This window comes from Rhineura floridana, chromosome 8, assembly GCF_030035675.1.
Source record: "Rhineura floridana isolate rRhiFlo1 chromosome 8, rRhiFlo1.hap2, whole genome shotgun sequence".
Lineage (NCBI taxonomy): Eukaryota > Metazoa > Chordata > Lepidosauria > Squamata > Rhineuridae > Rhineura > Rhineura floridana.
In genome coordinates this window covers 47,270,186-47,294,610 of record NC_084487.1, presented here as the reverse complement: position 1 = coordinate 47,294,610, position 24,425 = coordinate 47,270,186, and the positions used below count along the sequence as shown (strand labels likewise).

Here is a 24,425-nt window from a genome sequence, read left to right as displayed (position 1 = left end):
AGTCCTGTCATAGTCTCACCACCCCCAACTCCCATGACTTCTGCTATGTTGCATATGAATGTGGGCAGGTAACAAGGCAGGGGAAGGGAGAAATAAAGGTTGGACTACATTTGTCCATCTTGTCCAGTGTTGTCTACTCTGACTTGTGGCAGTTCTCCATGGTCTCAGGCAGATGTCCTGCCCATCATATGATCCTTTTAACCTGCAATACCAGAGAAGTTGAAACCTTCTGCAGGCAGAACAGGTGTTATCAAACTGAGCTATGGCTCCTAAGAGAGAAGCAACTGTGGCTGTCTCTTCTATTGCTGCACCGGGACTTTAAACCAACCAACAAGCAGGTTCTCTGGGTTGCAACTTGGCAACCCTTCTGTCGGCTGCATCTCTATAATCTTGATCTAAAAGATAAGCCATATCCTGTGTGGAGCTGATTTCCCAGGCTTCAGTTTGGCAGTACATCCTCACCACTGCTTGCCCTCAGCTATGTTTTGTTTGCATCTGTTATTGCAATTTCTCACAGAAGCTTCAATTACAGAGGATTGCTAGGCACCACATACACAAAGGAAGGCTGGTCCTTGTGCCAGGAAGCTCATATTCACAAGGGAATGGAACTGAGACTTGAATGTAAATGTCCTCCATTGAAGGTTGGGGAGATGCTCTCCCCAATGGGTGGATCCTCTACCAAAGAGAATCAACGAATTCCTTTTTTTTTTTTTTGTATAGCAGAACAGCTGCCTCCTCTCCTTCTTCACCCCCACATTTTATGCATAATCAATGAAAATCAAATATCAGTCATGGGGACCCAAAATCCTCCCCAGGTAAAATTACTAAGGTGGCATTTTTCTGCTTTGTTAAATGCTGGTGTTTATTTCATGGTGGGAATTAGTAAATGTCACAGGGATTAGTCCAAATAAAATGTTTTTCTGTCCAAGCATAACTACTAAATAAAGTAGTGGCAGTTCTCCAAGGTCTCAGGCATCAGTCCTCCCTTTCATATGATCCTTTTAATTGGATCCAGTTAACTTGGAACTATGCGGCAGAGCATGTATTATCAAACTGAGCTAAACTAATAACAGCTTATTTGCAAATTAGGTTTGAATGCACCTCTAAGCCAAATCTAGTTTGTGCATAACGATTACCTACATAATCACATATATAAATTTGGATTTGCAGAAAGAAAAGTATGTTGAAAGCCCTAAATTCAAAATTCATTGCTGCAACAAATGTATTTTTGTCTAACCCAGAAAATTCTTTAAAATGTTTGGGGGTTTTGGCACATTTTTACCCTGCTCTTCAACCTCTAAGGATTCCCAGAGTGGCTAACAGTGAAAACAATAATTAATACAGACAAGATAAAAACAGAACAAGTAACAACATTAAAACAACAAAACAACAACTTGGATGTTAAAATCACATAAATCCAGAGCTAGGCAGAGAATAGGACTGGAATAGGACACTTTCAATCAGGCAAATACAAAATATTTTATGCAGGAAATGAAAATTTAAGAAGAAACAGGTTGCTTTAATAGTAAGAAGTGATGTTGCAAATGCAATTAAGAGCTACAACACAAGGTCTAAGTGAGTGATATCAATGAGATTAAACGAGAAACCTATTAACATAAACATCATCCAAGTCTATGCTCCAATGGCAAACGCAGAAGAAGAGGAATTGGAGAGATTTTACACGGTACAGGAAAAAATTGATCACACACTAAAACAAGATGTGCTGATAATCATGGGGGACTGGAATGCAAAAATAAGGAACAGAGAAGAACTAGGAATTGTGGGGAAATGGGGCTTAGGAGACAGAAATGAAGCAGGAGACTTACTGAATTCTGTGAAGCTAATAATTTGTTTCTTGCTAACACATTTTTTTAGCAAATGAAAATATGACTGTACATGTGGACATCACCAAATGGTCAATATAGGAATCAAATTGATTATATAATTGGTAGCAGAAGATGGAGAAGTTCCATACTTTCTGCAGAAATAAGACCAGGAGCAGACTGCAGTACAGATCATGAACTGGTCATATCAAAAATCAGAGTAAAGCTAAAGAAGAAGAACAAAGCAATCATAATGCCAAAATACAATTTAAACATCCCAGAAGAATACAAAGATCAGATAAGGAACAGATTTGAGGCTTTAAACTTAGTTGACAGAGAACCAGAAGAACCATGGAGTGAAGTCAGAGACATGATCAGAGAAGAATGCAAAAAGACAATACCTCTAGTTAAAAAGAGAGAAAGACCTCAATGGATGACTGAAGAAACTCTTAAAATAGTTAAAGAGGGAAGGAAAGCAAAAGGAGATAGAAACACAGTCAGAACCCTAAATGCTACAATACAGCAACTAGTACGTAGGGACAAAGAGAACTATTACAACAGTTATTGTATAGAGATAATAGAAGAGGACAACAAAAAGGGAAGAACAAGAGCCCCATTCCAAAAGATTAGAGAAATGAAAGGGAAATTTAAACCAAGAGTAGGGATGTTGAATAATCAACAGGGGAACACACTGACTGACCAAGATGAAATAAAAGGAAGATGGAAGCAATATACTGAAGAACTCTATAAAAGAGATGCAAGGATCACAGATTCATTCATGGAAGTACCGTATGATGAAGAACCAGAAATTTTAGAATATGAGGTGAAAGCTGCTCTTAAAATACTTGGAAGAAACAAATCACCAGGAACAGATGGCATACCAATAGAGTTGTTACAAGCTACTGAGACTGAATCTGTCCAAATTTTGACAAAAATTTGTCAACCAGTATGGAAAACTAAACAATGGCCCACAGACTGGAAGCATTCGATATACATCCTAATTCCAAAGAAAGGGGATCCCAGGGAATGCAGTAATTATCAAACTATTGCCTTAATATCCCATGCAAGTAAAGTAAGTAAACTACAACAAAGGCTCTTACCGTATATGGAGTGAGAAATGGAACGGACCAAGGAATTTCAGAAGAAAATCACCCTGTGCTTTATAGATTACAGCAAAGCCTTTGACTATGTAGATCATGAAAAACTATGGAATGCTTTAAAAGAAATGTGGGTGCCACAGCATCTGATTATCCTGATGTGCAACCTATACTGTGGACAAGAGGCTACTGTAAGGACAGAATATGGAGAAACCGATTGGTTCCCAGTAGAAAAGGGTGTGAGACAGGGGTGTATTTTACCATCCTATTTGTTTAATCTGTACACAGAACATATCATATGGAAAGCGGGATTGGACCAAGATGGAGGTGTGAAAATTGGAGAGAGAAATATCAATAATCTAAGATATGCAGACGATACCATACTACTAGCAGAAACCAGTAATGATTTGACATGAACGCTGATTAAAGTTAAAGAGGTAAGCACAAAAGCAGGACTACAGCTGAACGTCAAAAAGACTAAAGTAATGACAACAGAAGATTTATGTAACTTTAAAGTTGACAATGAGGACATTGAACTTGTCAAGGATTATAATACCTTGGCACAGACATTAACCAAAAGGGAGACAATAGTCAAGAAATCAGAAGAAGGCTAGGACTGGGGAGGGCAGCTATGAGAGAACTGGAAAAGCTCCTCAAATGCAAAGATGTATCACTGAACACTAAAGTCAGGATCATTCAGACCATGGTATTCCTGATCTCTATGTATGGATGTGAAAAGTAGACAGTGAAAAAAGCAGATAGGAGAAAAATCAACTCATTTGAAATGTGGTGTTGGAGGAGAGCTTTGCCGATACCATAGACTAAGAAAAAGACAAGTAATTGGGTGTTAGAACAAATTAAACTAGAACTGTCTCTAGAAGCTAAAATGATGAAACTGAGGTTATCATACTTTGAACACATAATGTGAAGACATGATTCACCAGAAAAGACAATAATGCTAGGGAAAACAGCAGGGAGTAGAAAAAGAGGAAGACCAAACAAGAGATGGATTGATTCCACAAAGGAAGCCACAGACCTGAACTTACAAGATCTGAACAGGGTGGTTCATGACAGATGCTATTGGAGGTCACTGATTCATAGGGTCACCATAAGTCGTAATCGACTTGAAATCACATAACAACAACAAAGCTTGGCATGTCCTTCATTTGCATATATTTGCTGATACTTGATTTTCACATAACTCACAGATCTAACATTTAACAGGCAAAATAATCAAGTGATGCTGTTTGCACTCAACCTTCATTTTCCCTACCACTGTCCTATTACTTCTGCTTACAGTTCGAAACAAATCTATTTCTGGTCTGTCCAACTTGCAGAATGTGCGCTCTCTCTATTTTTTTGAATGATTGGGCTGTTTAAAACTGGATGCTCTTCTGCTTTGCATAATCAGCTGTGCAACTGACAGAAACTTCCAAGTCAGCTGCCAGATTCTGCGACACCATAGTCTGTGCTGTGCTGTGTGATCAGAGCCATGCAGAGTTCTAACTTAATCCCTGCATAAGTATAAACTTGTCCACTTTGTGTGCTCCAACTGTATGAATATATCAAAGATTTAAAACAGAAATATTCATTTTGGTTTTACTTACAACCCATTAGTAGGCAGGGAGCTGATGACACATTATGCACATTTCTAGAGAATGCTATGAAAGGGGTTGCTGCATTATTTGTTTTATGTTTTTTAAAAAATGTAATTGTGGGAGTGAAACATGACTTTGTCCAAATATGGTATTGCTTCTGTTCAGTGCTTTTCTAGTACATTGTGTTTCACCTTTTGTGCTTGGAGAGATAAAAAGCTTCAGTCTGAAAGGAATGAATGATAAATCATTTTATTACCAGAAAGGAGACTGGTGCTTTGAGACTGTCATGGTCAGTCATAGAAGCCTTGACAGTCTCTAGACTGCCAGCCCTGGGTGTGGAGAACAACACAACACATGGTATAAGGGAAACTGACGGGATGGTCCCTGAAGAGAAGCCATTCTTTTATTCAAGTTTAGGAATCAGAGAACAAAGATTTAGATCCCATACCTCACCCCTGATTGTTATTATCATTATCGTCGTGAAATACTTATAAAACCACCTAATACAATGAGGAGTTGTAGCAAGGCAAAAGAAAATAGGCCCCTGCCTGCAGCCTCCCATGTAAATAAACACAAATCAAGGGAAAGAGTATGGAATTCATGATTAATTTAAAGACCAAATTTATGGAATGTGTTTATAACCGTGCTGGCTCATTATCGGGAAGCAAAACTATTTCTAGAAGTTGATTGGCTCAGCTACTGAGTTCTGGCTAGTGACTATTTTTTAAATTGCCTTGGGATTTTGCTTTCTAACTCAAGGCAACAGGAAATCTCAGAGTTTTCATCTTGGAGATTGCAGAAACAATCAGTATCAAGAGGAGTATGAACTTTCTTATTTTTCCTAGGGGCTTGGGGGCAAAAGGCTCCAAGTATGATTCCTCCTGCCTTGCTTTAAAAGGTGCTGATGTTGGCATTGATTTGGGAACAAAATTCAATAATGATAAGTTCAGTAAATTGCTGGTATCAGGAATGATGTTCAAACACTCTGTGTGTGTGTGTATATCTGCAGTATGATCACTGAATATCTCTTTCTGGGGCTTCTGCAAATCAAATAGAACAAAGTCATTGTGACTGACTCCAGTAGCCTGTGGCAGCAGAAATGATTCCTTAGTGAATTGTATGGACATATGATGCCTTATACTGAATCAAGACTATTGCTGCATATAGCCTTGTACAGTACTGCTTATTCTGACTGGTAGTACCTCTGTGGAGCCTTAGGCAGTCTTTCCTATCCCGCTACCTCAGATCTTTTCAGCAGGAACCTCCAGAGGCTGAACCCAGGACCCTCTGCTGTACCACATGAAATATTAGGTATCTTACATTGTACACCAAGTTTATCTGTTTTAACTCTCCTCTGCAGTTGAAATCATAGTTCATTCAGGATCCCTGATACACAGCTGGACTGTATGGCTGAGCAGGTAGGCCGGCTGGAATTTTAAAATGCAGCTGCTTCCATTCTTAAAACCAGGGTTGGTGGTGAAAATCAAAAAGATATCACAACATGTTCTCATAGTAGTTCTATAGCTCAGCATGAAGAACAGGCAATCAGACACAAATTCCATGACAAGGGAGCCCTTTTTTAGAATTTGCTGAGCAAAAAATACACCGAGGATATGCAGGGAAGATCAGGCAGGATAACAGAAATGCCCAGCTGAATTGGGGGGGGGAGGCAGAGGAAGGTAAAGGTAAAATGGGGTCCCTCTTGCAAGAAAAGAATGAAGGGAACAGCTAAAGGGGGAAGGGAAGAGAACCTGAAAGAAAAATGGGGGCTAGGAATCTAAGGGAAATAATGGGGAGAACAAAGGGGTAATATGTTTTTAAATATGTTTTGTTTTTAAGATGTTTTAAAGTGTTTTTGTTTGCCGCCCTGGGCTCCTTCTGGAAGGGCAGAATATAAATTTAATGAACCAACAAACATCCAGTCAGAAAACATAATTAACTTTTTTGTGATGTTTTCCGTTGTCTTCTCAGAGAGAGGAATTGGGAAGTTTGCAGGGGCTAATTTGAAGTCCATCAGTTTCTCATTTTAGAAAGTGGAACGTGTTTTTCAATCTTATAAAGGTAAGTTTAACCTCTCTTCCAAAACTGTAAAGCTATACACTTCAGATGATGCAAAGCTTGGGAAAGTGTCTTTCCCGACACCACTCAAGATGCATTCCTGTAGAACCCAAGAAGCGTTTCGAGAAGGGCAGTATGAAAACCAGCACCCACTTTATTCAGTATTACAGGCACCATTTCTGCCTTAGCCTGTGAAGCAGATGGAGGCACTTCTCACACTGGATTAGCAGTCCGGAAATGCAACAATGTCTCTTTAATTTTAGAAATGCCAAGGAACGCTGTGACAGGAAGACAGATTCGGTCTATCTTCATAATGCTGTCATTCTCCCTTTGGTCTGGTCTGGAACTGTGTTGTACAAACAGCCAGCCACTTTAAAGTATTATTGGCACAAGTCCTGATGAGATGAATGGGCCTTGTGCTGTCCAAAAGGTCTTCAGATTGCAGTTTAAAAGAAAGCTGGAATGGTTGCAGTGCAACAGGAATCAATTCAGCTGCTCTTCCTGTATCTTTTGCTATGCTCCCGAGAAAGAAAATGGCTACCATTATTCTTGGTTTGGTGAGGTGGGTGGGCTATATATTATGTGGTGCAAAACAGGCCAAGTCACACTGAAAGACACTGGGACAGTCACCCTTCTGAATAAAACTGGAGCACTTCAGAATCCACACTATCCACTGAAGCTGGGTAATGTAAGAATTTCCATAACCATGACTGGCTTCCTGCATGAGGAAGCAGTTGTTCCCATCTTCCTGTTCAATGAGCCTTATCTTTTCCTCCTTGGGCAATGCATTTATGTACAGAAAGTTTGGAATTTGTAGTCATGCTGTTTCTTGCTCGCCAGTAGCTAACCCACAACAAGGTGTCACTCTATTTTACTTGTACAAACTATACAGGCAAGACTCTTACTGCAGCACTAGAAGGCTACTATTCTGCTGACCTTGAGTGACAAAAGTATCATTTATAGCACCAGATATTCACCTAGTAGCATTATAGCTCTTGAGTGTGCATTTGGCTATGCGTGCTGCATATGCAGAATTAAAGACAGTGCAAGGTCAAGAATTCTGAAGTCACCTGGGACAATGTAGTTCATTGCTGCGCAGATGGTTGTGTTCAGCACTGATTATCAAACTATGTCCCAACAACATTTATTCCCCCTCCCTTCCATGGGCTAGTGCAGCAGCTCCATATAAATACCAGCTACTGGTATTCACAAGTGGGACTCTTGTCTTTCTAATAGGCTTCTAATAGGCATCTGGTTGGCCACTGTGAGACCGGGATGCTGAACTAGATGGTCTTTTGGTCTGATCCAGCAGAGTTCTCATTTTCCAGATGCAAAAAAGTAGCAGTGTATCTAGTTTTCGAGTGAATGGAAGGAGCCATGCTTCAGAAGTTTGGAACCTGCAGCCCTCCAGATGCGGCTAGAATCCAGCTCTCATCAGCCCCAGCCAGCATTGCCAATGCTCAGAAATAATGGGAGCTATAGTCTAGACATAGCTGGAGGGATAACCATTTGCCACCCAATGGAACAGAAAATAGGTACATTTAACCAGACAACAGGGAAACAGTGGGTATAGATTCATTTATGCTTACTGTTTTGCTTTTAATATGGCTGTGAACAAATTTGCGTTCAAGTGTACAGTAGGAGAATTTCCCTACTTCATTATTTGGGTTAATGGGCATCATCACAGGCCTCTCAGAACTCGGAAGAAGACCAGTATAGTAGCTTGGGAAGCTGTCTATGTATTGTATTTTGAACACTTCTTAGTTAGAAAGTTCTTGCAAAACCAGAGTGCTAGATAGATCAAAAACATAGAACATACAAGTCAAAGGCATAAAAGACATAATGGCTCCAGCTAGTATTCTCAGGTCATAGGTCAGCACTGAAAAACGTGGGAGCAGTCACTCAATAGGTGTGTACTACATCAATTAAAATTCAGCCATTTGTGTACTCAGCACAACTTCTATTTGGCTGTTAAAAAAAGCAAGGTGGTGGCTGCTGTGTGAACTATGCTCCATTATGAAAGCTAATCAAACGAAATCAGGCCAACTCTAATGAATGCAATTCTGGATACAACAACTTTGTGGGTAATCCAGAGCGGTCTTTGGATCGTTGAGAGTTCTTGCCATTATGGAGACAAGTGGCACATAACTAGGATCAGCTTTTAATAGTTTGAACCCGGGTCATACGGGACCTCAGGGATGATTTAAAGACAATACTGGCTGTATACTCTGAAAAGTCCTTTGCTCTGTAGAAATTCCATACTGTATCACACTTAGAAACAATTGCAGCTTAAGAATGACAGCCCTCTCAATTCTCTCTTAAGAGTTGTCAGCTGGGATTTTTCACAAACTAGTTTATTTCTTAATAAGAAATTGCAATAACTGCAATGTAGAGTTGTTATTCAATAAGCCAACTAAGCAATAGGAGCCCTATCACTGTTACTACAGCATCCAATGAGTGTCCTAGCAAAGCTCCAGGAAGTTTTGGTAAACAATTTATTATTTTTTTAAGTATTCATCCTCAATCCATTAAGAGGAATAATCTTACATAACCATCAGAACACTATTATGGATCGATAATCTAGAGAAAGCTTTGAAGGATTTTTCTTCTGGAATAGTTGTAGCCAGAGGAAAATGACAGGTTTATTTAGTGCACTATATTCTGGTTACAGCTTTACTGTGCAATTGTTTATACCTAAAAAGAAACTAAAAATTGAAGAAAGCATCATATGATAAGGAGGGAGATGTATGGTGCAAAGAAATGGATGGAGGTCCCTGCCAAATGATAACCTGATATCTGGAAATCTCAATACTGTATCAGTTTAATATTGCAACATGAACTGTCCTCTAAATCAAAATCTTTATTGAAACTTTTAGAAGAAATTTATACTAAAATGAAGATTCTCATGATTCCACAAAAGCTATTTGATTCTACATCAGAGGCCACTGTCTAGGATTAATAGTGTGCTTCCCGATAAGATTCCTGAACCACCCACCCTGGTTTTTGCATAAGCTACAGCCTGTATCCACTAGGAAGTTGAGCAGAGTACCAGTAAAAATACTAAGTGAAGACTAGATGTGTCAGTCGCAATTTTTATTTTGTTTTCCACAAGAACAATACTCTAATGTTTCATCCTTTTGCCATAACTGAAATGATCAGGCAGAAATATCATTGAGAAATATAAATAGAAAGCAATATGGGACAACTGAAATGCAGCAAACATAGGCAGCTATGGAAGCCAGAACCTGATAATGCAAAAAGGAGTACTCCATTAGTGTCAGCAAGTGAGTACTATAATAAAGAGGAAGCTAAGTTAACATTTGATCACAGACATTAATTCCCAAGAATTGTAGTGGAATTGCACTTTTAAAGACATAATCATCTAGTCCACTGGGATGTACTTGTGTGGTTTCAGTGCTTCTGCAGCTCTTTCATTCTGTTGAGTGCACTACCGGCTCGGAACCACTCAATCTGAGTCTCATTGAAGGTGTGGTTCAGCGTAATTGTTTCTTGGCTCCCATTAGGATGTTTAATGATGCATTTCAGGGGCTATCAGGGAAAGAAGAGAAATCAGGAATCTAGTTTTAGTATCTCATCTTGCTCCATAAGAACTCTAGAGGCTTCATTTATCAAAGTCACTGCGGTCTATAAACACATTTGATGTTCTTCAAGAAGTTCAAGCGTTCTGCAAGCTGACTTGAGTCTAAGAGACAAGGTCCCAGATATTTTAAGGGAATTCATAGTTCTCAGCTCTGAAAGCTACACAGAACATGACACCTATTTGTACTGTAGATGGTGTCTCCCATCAAAGTTGGCTAGAGGTCATGGGTAAATATCAGAGCCAAAACCCAAGAATTCTGTGCAAAGGATCCCCACATTCTGTCCCAAAATGCTTTATGCATTTCCCAGATAAGACTTTAGCTTTATTTAAATACATTTCTAAACTAGTTAATATTTAAAAATCTAAGTGGCAAACAACATCATAATATAACAAAACAGTATTATTAAAACAGAAATTCAGTAATATCAGGGTCCAGGCTTTTGGATTAGGGAAAACCTGGGCAACAAGGTACATCTTCACAAGATTTTGTAAAGATCTGGTACTTCGATATGCAGCAAAATATTTGCACACTTACAGAAAAAGGGGATGAAGAAACTAGAACCATAAACACATAAAAGCTCAGAATACTGTATAAAGTGCAGAAGCCCCACCATGCCATACTGCCAAGACATTGCTTCTGGGTTTCTAATACAGTCCTTGCTTGAGGTTCTCTAGAAATCGATATTTTCCAAATACTATATTGTACCACTCAAGTGGTACAATAGCCCTCACATACAGCAACCAATTACAAGCACGCAGCAGAAAGCCAGGAGAGCATGGAAATATGACCATTACCTTTCCAGGAGCAAAATCTTTCAGACCCACAATACTCAGTTTGTCCACAGGGTGGATCTTGTCATAGTCAGCTGGATCAGCAAAGGTTAGCGGCAGGAGGCCTTGCTTCTTCAGATTGGTTTCTGTTAAAAACATTGGGCTTAAACGTTTTAGTCACCAGAACAATTTTAAGACACATATTGTTAAGATTCTATACAAAAGGTCAAACAAAATTGCAACTAGGAAACTAGCTAGATCAAATATGATCCTATGGGTCTGGCTTGTCAGCAAAAAGACTGGTACATCCTCTCCTACCTATATCTTTCTGTCTAGGGCAACTATGCAAACTGCACTACAACACTATGTGCTTAGACTGCCACACTGGCTAGTCCAGACCAGCATCGCAACATTAATAATGGACGACTCAATAACTGTGAGAGATTTTGTACTTTAAGGGGAAAATCATTGTGATCTGTGTTGAACCTGATGCCACAATTGGTTCAGGCTTTTGGAGGTTTCTGGAGCACTGCCAAGTTACAGCTTGTGGGATCAGTTTCAGTTGTTGCAACCCAAGGATGCAGACAGGAAGCTTGTAGTAGCAAGACTGATTACATGCCCTCTCTTATCCTTGCCCATCATGGCTGGTAAAACCTGGATGGGATTGACTGGATGGGCCCAGGGAGTGGTCAATGCCTCACTACAGGAAATAGTTATGAGCACTGCCTTGAAAGAGGCAGTGGTGCAGCCCCTCTTGAAGAGGTCCTCCCTGGATCCAGAGTTTTAAAGAAAACTACCACCTAGTCTCAATAGTCCCTTCCTGAGCAGTGAAACAGCCTTGGTGGTGGTGCCACTACTGGGGGCTACCTGGTTACCCATGAGAGGGCCTTCAGTGGTGGTTCCCCATCTGTGGAATGGCCTCCCTGGTGAAATGTGTCTGTCTCATTCATTCAGGAGGAATTTAAGAACAGTCCTGTCTACCTAGGCAAATGTCAGAAATCATTGCCTGAGAGAATGTGAGTTTTGAATGACACTGAGGTGTTTGCCACCCTGGGCTCCTTTGGAAGTAGAGCAAGCTGTACTGTACATTGAAATACTTATGCATTCCAGAGTTTCCACAGCTGGCTGTCCACACTGACACCAGTGCTCCTCCAGGAGAAACCTTCTGAACCCTCCTGACATAACTCCAGAAGCAAAGCAATTCATTCTTGCCAATCTAATTACTCTTCTATACTTTGGATATGCAAATTTTGTTATATAGAGTGGAAGGGCCCTCCTAGCATAAGAACCTAAGAAGAGCCTGGTGGATCAGGCCAGTGGCCTATCTAGTCCAGCCTCCTGTTCTCACAGTGGCCAGCCAGACACCCATGGGAAGCCCACAAGTAGGACCTGACCATTCTTCCCTCCTACGGTTTCCAGCAACTGGTAGTCAGAAGCATACTGCCTCTGACTGTGGACATCCCGTCTTTGGTAGAAGGGAAATGATATACATTCACAGCAAACCACTCATGCAATGTTTTATTCCCTGTCATTCCCTTAATGCCCCTTTCCCCTTAAATTAAATTTAAGAAAAGTCTAACTTGACACTTCTTGCATTGCTTATCAACTATAGATGGACCAATGGTTCTATGCATATACACACACCAAGGTCTTAGGGGAGCAAATATTTGGATAAAAGCCCAACCCAACCATACATGTGACCTCCATAACTCTTCTGCTGCAGATGGCTCTACAGAAAGTGGGAGTCTCACCATGAATCCTGGCAAAGCTCTTGACAATGATGGCTCTTCCTCCTAGATGTCGTGGTTCCAACGCTGCATGCTCCCGACTCGAGCCTTCACCGTAGTTTTCATCCCCAACCACCACCCACTTCACACCATGTTTCTGTGAACAAATCAAATGCACAAAAAAATCTTTGGTAATCGGAAACAAAGACATTGTTGTTGCAGAGCAGGAATGAATATGCTGGACTAGATGGGCCACTGGCCTGATCCAGCAGGCTCTTCTTATGTTCTTAAGATGGATCACAGGGCTTATCCCATGCCATATAGCCTTTTGAGGGGGGAAATGGCTGAATGCCATGAATCGCAGCACTTGAGGTCAACAACAACAACATTCCACCTTTCAGGATGCAATTCTTCCAAGGTGATACTTGTAACCTGCAGAGCATGCTTTTTAAAAATACAATGAGCAATAACATATGATAAGTCATAAGGATCAATCTCATAGGGCAGCAGATAGCCCCATGGGGAGAGGGATAGACCAGCTGGAACCTTTCTTGCCTGCCTCCCTTCTTGCCTTTCTTAGGATCCTTCCCACAGGACAGTGGATGGTAGTTCACTCTGGATATGACTGTGGAACTGGGACTTCCGGTAGTTGCTGGTTCCGGTAAGACGCTTTTCCTTTGTGCTCCAACTAAAAGCTTTAAAAACTTTTATCTTTCCCTGACTAAAGAAGCCTAAAAAGACAAAAGCAGTCCTTTGAAGCTTGACCAACTGCGGGTGTTGATATTTATGTTCAAAACTGCTTCTTGGCTACGATAAAGATAATATTCTGACTCTCTTTGTAAGTCGATACTGAAAGTAGAGAGGACAAGCAGAGAGCCGGAAAAAGGAGGTTGTTAAAGCAAAATAATTGCTCTTTTCTGTTGATACAAACCTGGAACTAAAGGCAATTTAATACTGGGAAATTAATTCCAGCATTCTAACAACTAATGGTTTAAGGGTTTGCATATCCTTATACTTATCTAAACGTACAACTGCAAGTACCTGCACCTGCGTTAATTAGTAAGTGTTTGAATTTAAGTCCTTCATGAATTATAAATGATTTAGTAGATACACTAGCATCTCCTTCTTTTTTTCCTCCTTCTATTGGTACAGAAAAAAAATCTATCCTGCTATATGCAGATGATGTAGTTTTATGTTCTCTAACAAAAATTGGACTCAAACGCATGCTCCAAAAACTGGAGGAGTATTGCCAGTTACAGAAACTTAAGATCAACCAAACTAAAACCAAAATTACGGTATGTGGTAAAGCTAAGAAAGCAAAGAATAACTGGTCATTAAATGGAATCCCTATTTGAGCAGGTATCTTCTTTTAAATACCTGGGTATTTATTTGACAAACAACCTATCCTGGACCCCTCAGCTAAAAGCAGTGTCCTTGGCTGGAACACGCGCCCTAGGCTTAGCAAAAAGGTTTTTCTTCATCAAAGGGGGTCAACTTGTTCCGCCAATGATAAAAATTCTAACAATCAAACTTCTCCCCAAAATTTTATATGGTGCAGAATTATGGGGTCAGGCTGTTGGAATTAAATTAGAGTTAATACAGAATGCTTTTATGAGACTAGTACTAGGTCTTCCCCCGGGGACCCCATCAACGCATCTTAGAGCCGAGTTGGGATTACCCTCAGTCATGGCACGAATCGATTTAATATACTTACGATACTGGACCCGAATCTTGAACATCGAAGATTCAACTTTGGTTAAGAAATGTTGGCATGATCAAATGCTACGGGGAGGTTGGGCCAAGGAATACCAGTTATTACTCTCCAAATACGATCTTTCCCTAGCTAAAATATTGGAATTAAGCAAAGCTGCACTTACCAACTGGGTTTATGAATATGATGCAGCGCAGGACTGTGCATCCATAGTGATGGCCCCGTTTTCAATCTGGTACCCATGTATTAAACTGAATCATGTGGCAGCAAAGTATCTAGAAGTACTTGATAGACCACCAATTAGAAAAGCTTTTACTGCATTACGTTTTCAAGCAATGCCCACAGCTTATCTTGATGGACGTTATCGCGGCATACCAGTGACGCAACGTCTCTGTATTTACGGTTGTAATGCAATTGAAGAGATCGTCCATTACTTACTATATTGTCCACTCTATGACGACCCCAGGAGGAAATTTTTATCACCGTTTTTAGATGTTTTAGTTCATTGTTCAGATAGTGAGAAGGTAATTGATCTTTTAATGGACAATTTTGAACCATTGACTTTTGCAGTCGCTACTTTTGCAATGGCTGCACAAAAACTGAGAGATGCCCTTGTGAAAATGATCATATTTTGAAAAGAACTCCTTCGGTTTTATGTATATATGTATGTATATGTTTGTATATTTGCACATGGCCTATGGCTAAGCTTGCAATAAAGTATTGTATTGTACTGACTGTGGAACTGTCTGAATTTTGACCAGACCACCTAACAGAGTCCTTGGCTCCAGAGCAACATCTAGTGACGACAAGTGGACTAGTAGCCTCTTGCTGCTGCTGAGGCAAATACCAGATATCATGTCTGAAGCACAGTGGCAAGTTAGCAGCCTTAATATTGTTGCAGCGGGACAGTCAAAATTTATATCCCTCCCTTCCTCCCAGAGAAGGACTCCTAATTTATTGTGTCAAAGTTTAGAGAGGGGTTTGAGAAGGAAGAAATGCTATTTGTGATAATGTTGACAGGAACTATTGACCTACATATCCTGCGATGCTTACTTACACACAAATCTCACCTTATAGTAACGGGCTGTGTCAGGAACAGGTCCAAACTCCTGGGTTAATGCATTCCTCACTGAGTTGGCCTTGTCGTTTTCAATGTTTATGGCTCCAATTAGCAGGTTATTTGAAATATTGTCCAGATGGCCACGGAATTTCAGCCAGGGGCCTGCTGCTGAGATGTGGTCAGTGGTACATTTACCCTTCACCTGGAATGCGAGTTAAGTTGTTAGCCTAAATTTGTGTAACATTTCTACACCATTAACTAGCACCAGAGAGATGCAGGGCTGGCAAGAGAGTACATACAATTGAACTGATACACACTGAGGAATCTTTGAAAAACCTGTCACCAGAAGTGTTTTTCAACAGCCTCCATGGAAGGGGCTCTACTTTTTAAGTCTGTTTTGAAGACAATGATCCCATTAATGGAAAGTTTAGGTATTAGTGGCACAAGAATATCACAGAGCACCATGACATTGACTCTAGGAAGCGGACACCCCAATGCTAACTGTGACAGAAATATTATTGTTTCCCAGCCACATCCAGGCTTCCTCCATTCTTACCTTTATGAGAAGCAACATGTCTTCCAGATCCTTGCCATCCCATTTGTCAAAGGGCTCAAGGAGTTGCAAGCGCTGGCTGGTTGGGCTCACATCCACATGCTGGCTGCTCCCATCCTTGGGGGGGTACTGATAGGTGTCCTGTCCCGGATCAAATTCCTGCACGAAATGATTAAGAACAATGGATCGCAGGGAGGAAGACAACCTTATCCAGAAGAGAAAAAGCCAAATTCAAAGTATTAATGCAAGGCTGCACCTTATGTATTTCAGGAATACAAAGAAAGGCTGACTCAAGGAACTCCCAACCAGCCATCTCTCTGCTCAGCCATCTTCAGGTATTGTCTGGATCATGTAAACTTTCCTAGTTTCAATTTGGTCATCTCTATTTACTGCCTACTCCCACCTCTCTCATCTATTTCAAATATGACATCCCTGTTCAGTGAAATTACTACTTCCGCAAGGCATCTTAAGAGCATTTTAGTATTTAAACAGCTATATTTAAGTAAACATTGCATTGTTTTCAACAAGGCATCCTTTAATGATATTCCTACCAACTAGTGATGCAGAATGGGAAGCAAGTTTGACAAGAAGTAGGAAGATTACCAGTTTGGGCAGCTCATCAGCATCGGGTGGCTCAAGTTTGAACTTCTTTCCATCAGCTCCTGTCAGGAAGTCTACCTCTGGGTTAAATTTCAGGGTGCCAGCAAGAGCCAGGGCTGTTACAATCTGGAAAAAAGTATTCGTTAGGGATAAGGGAAGCCAATTTTCTGAATTTCAGTAATCTCTCTGTCCCTTTTAAAATTCTACTCTTATTTTTCCACCCATAATCCAGAAGTCTGACTAAAGCCTAGATGCAAGTGTGACAAGCTTCTTGGGGAACACCTACTTTTAGAATGACTAAGCCAGCCAGTGAATATTTTTCGGGCTGGGGCAGGAAGAGATAACCTCCCTTCTCTAACACTGCAAATTATTAAAGTAAAGCAAAACACAATCCTATCACTTTCAAAATTAAAAAGAACAACTATTTGCAGTCTCATTTAAAAAAAAAAAAACTTTGGGCCCAGCAAGTTTTAAAGGCCTGGACAAAGAAACTACCAATGATTCTTATACTACCCGCCTGAGCTTTGGAACATGAGCTTTCTAAATTAGTGCCCTCTCCCATTTTCCAGAGGAATTGCAGCAGAACCAGTTCTCAATGCCTACTTCTCTTCCTAACCCTGCTCTCCTTGTGGAATAAATCTGTCGCGTACTATACCTCTGGTGAAGTCACAAAGGCATGTGTCTCTGGGTTGGCATCATTGCGACCAGTGAAATTTCTGTTATAGGAGGTAACAATTGTATTCTTTTCTCCCTTTTTGATATCTTTTCTGCAAAGGTAGTCAGAAGAGAAAGAGGCCTGTCAAGGTCAGCAAAAGCTATGCTACTTGAAACTATGAACAGCTAGCTGTTCACTATCCTATATACCAAGTTCTATACTGCCTTGCACCTAGCATTCCCAAAGCTGTGTAGAAGAACAATTTAAAACATTTTCTCCTTTTTTGTGCCAAAAAGTCTCCCCGCGCAGCTTATAAATATCAGTAAAATATTCCCTGCCCTCAGACAATCCAAAAAGAGATAACACAAAAGGAAAGAGGACTGAGAGGGAGGAGGAGAAAAAAGCTAACTCAAGCACTAGGTCTTAGTTGCATTGTCCTTGGAATGATCAGCTGGAATGACCAGTTGAAAAAGAGGAGCCATCAAAAGTTGCTGATCTCAGCTGAGGCAGTTGACAATTCAATAAACCATGATAAACTCATAAGCAGAACCAGGAAAAATAAACTCCCCAATGCATGACATGAAAAACATCTTCAGAGTCTACAGAACATCAATAGTGAGGGAGCCAAATAACCAATCCACAGAAGAGCATTCCAGAACTCAATAACCACCATCAAAGAGGCTGTGACTCTTGAGGACACCGATCATCCAAAAATGGACAGGGTTTTCTAGGTGTGCGCATCAGCTCTGAGTGAGGGTCAAAAACTTGGGGTGAATCAAGGTGATTCAGGGGTCTCTCTTCTCCCCAAGTAAAAATGTAAATTCAATACCCCTAAATTGGATCAGAGCTCTCACAATCTCTATGTACATGAATTCATGGATTAAGAATGGTCTTACTACTCTGCTATGCAATGTGTATCTGTCATTATCAAAAATTACACATTACAAATATACAGTCTAATTTTTGTATAGTATTGTAATGCCTGTTTAGCATGCATGTGTAAATTCTGCAATTAAAAAGTAGCAAATGTAACAAGTGTAGAAGTTTTAAAATATGTGTAACAGGAATATGCTAACTGACGCTCATAGCACTCAGGCAGTGACATTTTGTACCAACTGGAGTTTCCACACCGTTTTATGGGTGGCCTACATAAAGTACTGTAACATGCCCTAATCTGGAGGTTATCAAGCACAAATGACACATGTCCAACTTCCAGGTGGAAATGCAGCAGGCACACTGTTCAAAACTGGTAAGAAGCATTTCAGGCTACAACTGTGACCTGGTAATCCTGGAAAAAAGCTGGATCCAGACTACAAATCTACAGGCAATTCCCCATGTAACTGATCCACTAAGCCTTTCTCACCATCAATTCCCCACCTTGTCTAGGTTAACTTAGCCTATACCATTTCCACCATTTCCTTAGCGGTCTAAACTTTCCTGGAAAGGCTAACCATAATTATGGTTCTGGTCTTGAAAGAGCCACTGATAAACAAAAGTAAAATATTCATATTGTATCAAAGTATCAAAGCTGCAGCCATTGTATTACAAAGGTGTTTAGACACACTGGTACCTCAAACATGCCCCTTAACCCTTTGCCTTGTTAAGCTTTGTTCTATAAGTGGTTATTTTTGCAAGCACACCATATGTACACTAGTCACCTTCCCTAATAAAAGACAAAAAACCTGCCTGGGAAAAGAAAGAACATCAGATGTATGCAAATGCCTTAATTTGCACTCTATTACACTGTATACAATCAACAGGCACTATTTGGCCATTCATTAGCCCTGGCAAGAATTAAACTGCCTTTCCATGGAGCACTTGATGAACCAACCAACATTTACATTTTTTAAGGGTGATGATCCACCAACTCTATTTTACACACAGAAAGCTTTGCACTTGGTAATTTTGCACTAGGTAGTCAAGTACAGTCTAAACTAAGCTCACTGTTTAGTTTTGCACATGGCACACCTTTGCTCCCTAAACTCACCCATAACTACTCTGCAGCAGGAAATTTAAGTATCCTACTCCCGAACCAACAACACCCTCCCCTTTACTGTTTAAAGACGCCTCCTTCCTCCAGCCAAGCTCTTGACCTTGTTCACCTTTCATTTAGGTAGCCACTACCCCTCAGGAGGCAGAACCTTTAAGTTCTAGTCCCCAAGGGACCACCCAATTCAATTTGCCACGACTCCCTGCTGCCCTGAATTCCAGGGAATGCTCCAAGGCAGATTGGTCCAACCCCAGCTAGCTCCCCTTCCTCTCCATGTTAAGAGCATGAAGCTATGTGCGCTTTAGACAGTTTCTGCTTTTTAACAATTGTTGGAGGTTTCTAGAATTCAGGGTTGCTTACTGGAATGCCACACCATGCAGGGCTCAGGGTGACCTACAAAGGCATGCTTACCTTCTGTACTTTGTTATAGCCATTTTACTAGATAAAGGGCAGTCTGGAAACACTGAATTGTGAACAAGCTTACAGTGGCTTGTTTTTATTTAGCAAATCCAGGAACCTAGGCATATAGCCCTAATCTTAAGATCTGAGACACCATGAGCCACAGGAAATTCACTCCTACTACTTTGCCCTGCTTTGGAACAGGTAAATATTGGTGCTTCAACCCTTCAGTCTCTCTTCCACTACCCTGATCTTGCTGCCCTTTCTACCCTCACATGGCCCAAAAGCCCTTGCCATTTGCATCTGAGTTTTCCCTATTGTGCTTAGGCCTCCAGTGCAGCCAGCCAGATTCCTAGCACCCCTTCCCTGCTTCCCTAACATTAGTATTCTGTGCCTTTGTCTCTCTATCCACAGAAGTAAGCAGATGTAAACTGTTGGTCCAGGCAGTGTGGTGACCATAAGATCTATTCATAGATTTTACCCTGACTGACCATTTTATTCTCTTTAACCATTGTGGTTGTGTAATAAACTAAACTTCTATTATATCCAGATTGGGTCTCCATGATCGAGTGCTAATTTCCGTTTGGTAATTAAGGTGAAAGGCAACATCCCTGTGGCATGCCACAACTGTAGGTCCAAGATTGTAACAAATCATGTCTCCATAGCATCACTTGTTTACATGCATCTTTTGTGCAATGTGATCCAGAATACATGCAGGCATGTTAACAATAGTCAGAAAGCCAAGGGCCACAGATGACATCTACCATGAGGTGAATATTGAGGGAAAAGGTAGAAAACTGGTATCCATCTAACTTACTCATTTGCAATCTGATTTTTTGCTTGGAAATACTTTATCTACATTAATATATACACAATTTCCATTGTAAAAGGAAATGATTCTTATGGGCAATCATTCAAAAATCCTATGAAGTACAGCAATTTTATTCCACATAATTCCCTCTTACCTGTCCCACTGGCCAATGCATGGCCCACAAGCATTGGCAAGAACCACTCCACCAACATCACGCAGGAGTTTGGACTGAAGAATGTAAAGAACAGAATTAGCAGGCAGAAAACTACGTTAGAAAACATCCTAGCTTTTCAAGAGGCATACAATGACCATGAAAAACAATCTCAAGAGTACTCACATAGCCATCCCTTTCAATGGTGGCCCGGATCTGCTCTGAGCCAGGTGTAATGGTGAACTGAGACTTGCATTTAACCCCATGAGAGAGAGCTTGCTTTGCCACAGCAGCAGAGCGCCCCATGTCCTCGTAGCTTGAATTGGTGCAGCTACCAATCAGACCTGTGCAAGTGAGATGGAAAAGAAGTCAGTAGCAGACTCTAAGTAGTTCAGGCTAACCCCCACGATCCTGCAAAATGAAAAAAAATAGTGTAACACAACTGTACTTATTTTTCCAATCTGAACAGCTATCCAAGCACCTAATTTCTGCTTAATCTATAGTAACACTTAAGAACAGCCAGTGTTCCAACCTGGAATTAAAAAACTCAAGGATGCTCCTTAAAGGAAGAGAGGATGAAGACTTATGGTAGGGTGCTGAATATTCTTGTTTTCAGAACAAGTTTATCACAGAAGTTTAAGGAGCTCAGCATATTCTAGACCACAGCCAGAGGACATTTTAGTTCTGTTATAGCCAAGCAATGCAAGACTGAAGTAAAATTCCATTAAGGTTTCCTTTCTTCCTGTACACCTGAAGTACAGAGTGTTCTTCCCAGCAACCAGTATGATCAGGAGGAATTACGTTATGAACAGCATGTGCTACCTTAGATTTCAAGCTGGAGAGAAAAGCCACCTAGAGAATCATCAGCAAGGGAAACATGCTACTTACCAACTCTGATATCCACTGGCCAGCCCTTCTTTTCTGCAGCAGAGCCAATCTCTTCTACAGTATGTGCCAAATCTGGAGTGAAAGGCCCATTGATAAGGGGCTTCAGCTTTAAGATGGGGGAAAATGCAACAAGTTGAGAAAATGCTGAAGATCAACACTACCGTTAAAGTAACACATTTTTATATAGAATGCCAGCACAGGCATTTTTCACCAAGATGCTGCACTTTAAAAATAAAAAAAAAGCTTTTCCGAAACAGACACTTAGGCTGCAATCCAATGCACACTTACCTGGGAGTAAGTCCCATTGAACCCAATGGAGCTTACTTCTGAGTAGACATGTACTGGATTGCACTGTTAGTAGCAAGAAGAAATCTAAATCTAGGAAGAACAGGCAATGCAGAGCAGAGCAAATGCAAAGTTTTAGATAAGGCTAGATTTTATGTTAAAAAGTCAGCTAAATATGCCGTTTCCAATTTCAGGTTGGTATTTGCCTGCATTAGTATACGAAATAAAACTCCACCATTCTGCGACAAATGTGTCTGTGTTGCGGACATGCTCTGGAAACAGTTTTGTTCTAACCAAAATTTGTTAATTTTCTTCTCTCAGAGTCCATCTTGCCTGCTGAAATAAGCTTCTGAAGTAAGCTTCTCAAATTAATTATGCCATGTCCCCCTCTTGAACTACAAGAAGTACTTAAATGCCCATCTAACAGATCTTGAAAGACAGCAAGAGTGTCCTACCTCACTGAGATTAATTTCAATCAGCTGGTCATAGGGACATCCAGGATCAGGCTTTAAGTGCTCTTGGAATTCATCTGCCAAATTAGCAATTTCTGAAATCAAAGTGGAGAGAAAGCTGAACATACAGACCAAGAGGAGACATGGCAGTCCATGATACGGAACAAGCTACTCTTTTCTCCGAAGTCCCCAGGCTGGACTCTCCAACTTTGGACTGTCCCTCTCCAGATAGATTTTGGATAATCTGTTTTGAAAACATATATAAAGTACATCCAAGCCAGTCCAAAAGGCATATTGATAAGGGGTAACCTAAGCACTGACCAATATCAGTCCCATAGATTTTCACTCCATTCTGAGAATGTAACATCCTAAGCCACTAGGTCCAAGACTGTGGCACAGTTTAGGTGAGGAATGAGCTGCAGTGGCTCTTTTGTACACAAGGAGAATAAAAGATACCTGTCATGGCTTGTTTCACCTAAATCAGCCCTTCCACCATCCCTGATCATTGTCCATGCTGGCTGGAAGGCACCAGGTTGGAGAATACCAATCTAGATATCCGAACTGGGGCCATTATGTTGGAATCAATAATGAAGTTAATGCATTCTAGCTACACTTACTTAAGATCACAGCTGAACAGCATGTTAAGAGTGTATATGAGCCCTGACCAGTTCATGGTTGCTTATTCCAATACCTTTTGTATCACTACCCAAAACCTTTGAATGGGCAGATTTCAAAAGCAGCACATCTTCAGCAAGTTCTACATAAGCAGCAATATGTAGACACAGAACACCACACAGGTCTCTGCCACACTACTGAATCTCTCCTGAATACTTCTAAAGCCAAGAGTGAGCACCAAGTAATAAAACAGGGAAGCACCTTGAAAGAGTATTGTTTGACAGGATCTTGAGAATTCTTACTCCACAGGGAGAACCACCATGCAACAGTGCAACCTTCTTATACCTCTGTTTCACACAAGGCAGAACAGTGAAGACTAGTGAATGCCTTCCATCTTGTATGACCCCTTGTCTTGCTCCCAACAAGTTCTTACCAGTCCGTCCAGTCTTGGACAAATATTTCTTCATCCGATTATTGTAAGGGAAGACTGAAGTGGTGGCACCAATCTCTGCTCCCATATTGCAGATAGTCGCCATTCCTGGAGTTGGAAGAAGTGATCCATACCATAAGTGAGGCAGAAATCTAAGGGATTAAAGCTATTTGCAGGCCACCATTTTACTCATGAGTTTATAAACCATCAAGAAACATATATTACCACATGTTAGATACAAAAATACCTAGGCAATATTTACTTTGCATCAAAAAAGCCAAATATAGTACTATTAAAATGTGATTTGTACTGTAGTGTTTTAAGGAAAGTTAGCAATTCCTCCCCCTTCTTAGTAGCACTACCGTCTTTTCCAAGAAAAGGCCATTAGTTTTCAGTATAGAGCACAATAGTGGCCAAACACAGTAACTTTTATGCCCCTTTTGGTTAGCAGCTCTTAAGGCATGGTGGCTTGAATTTTCAAAAACACAACTACCCAAATCTCATTCTAGCCACCTAGAGACATCAGACCTATTAAACTGCTCTCTCTGGTCACTGTTAGTACTTCGATTTTGGAAACAAGGAACTCTTGAGAACATAAGAACAGTCCTGCTGGATCAGGCGAAAGTCCAACATCCTGTTCTCAAAGGCTAACCAGATGATGCAGCCAGATCACTCTTCTCCTTTGAAAGAGTCAAAAGATTGGAAGGATCTCTGACAAAGAGCTTCACTAGCTCAGAATTCACTGAGATCTCTTGATAAATCAGTGGCACCACTGAGCTATTCTTGGTTGGCTCTGGTTGTTGCAGTTCACCTCCAGTACAGTTCTAACACAGATTCCTCTATATCACAGTGCTGATTTACTTAGCTGATGGCTGCTTGCCATGTTCTAATCCTACACTCACGGACCAACAATTTCTGTCCATCACCAACAGCTACCAAAGCTTCCCAGCCCAAAGGTTTCTAGACCTTACATGGTCCTCCCCTACCTGTGCAGGAGATGGAGTCTACACCAGGCCCATGATACTCAATGATGGCTCCTGTGCCACCTTTCACAGTAAGAATACCAGCCACTTTCAGGATCACATCTTTAGGAGAGCTCCAGCCTGACAGCTCGCCAGTCAGTTTTACACCAATTACCTGAAGAACCAAA

The 24,425-nt window shown here is 40.7% G+C and overlaps 1 protein-coding gene across 2 annotated transcripts in view; it reads right to left on the bottom strand.

The window, feature by feature from the left end:
* Nucleotides 1–9,654: 9,654 nt before the first annotated feature.
* ACO2 (aconitase 2) overlaps nt 9,655–24,425 on the bottom strand; it is a 28,172-nt gene continuing 13,401 nt past the window's right edge. For both annotated transcript variants that reach the window (XM_061639276.1, XM_061639277.1), the window contains exons 6-18: nt 24,262–24,412; nt 23,279–23,383; nt 22,234–22,325; nt 21,494–21,599; nt 20,792–20,949; nt 20,609–20,682; nt 17,255–17,366; nt 16,603–16,725; nt 16,003–16,158; nt 15,457–15,648; nt 12,700–12,832; nt 10,973–11,094; nt 9,655–10,125 (exon numbers count right to left, since the gene is read on the bottom strand). In XM_061639276.1, coding sequence (XP_061495260.1) covers nt 9,988–10,125; nt 10,973–11,094; nt 12,700–12,832; nt 15,457–15,648; nt 16,003–16,158; nt 16,603–16,725; nt 17,255–17,366; nt 20,609–20,682; nt 20,792–20,949; nt 21,494–21,599; nt 22,234–22,325; nt 23,279–23,383; nt 24,262–24,412 — 1,662 coding nt within the window. In that variant the 3' untranslated portion in view covers nt 9,655–9,987. The remainder of the gene's footprint in view (nt 10,126–10,972; nt 11,095–12,699; nt 12,833–15,456; nt 15,649–16,002; nt 16,159–16,602; nt 16,726–17,254; nt 17,367–20,608; nt 20,683–20,791; nt 20,950–21,493; nt 21,600–22,233; nt 22,326–23,278; nt 23,384–24,261; nt 24,413–24,425) is intronic.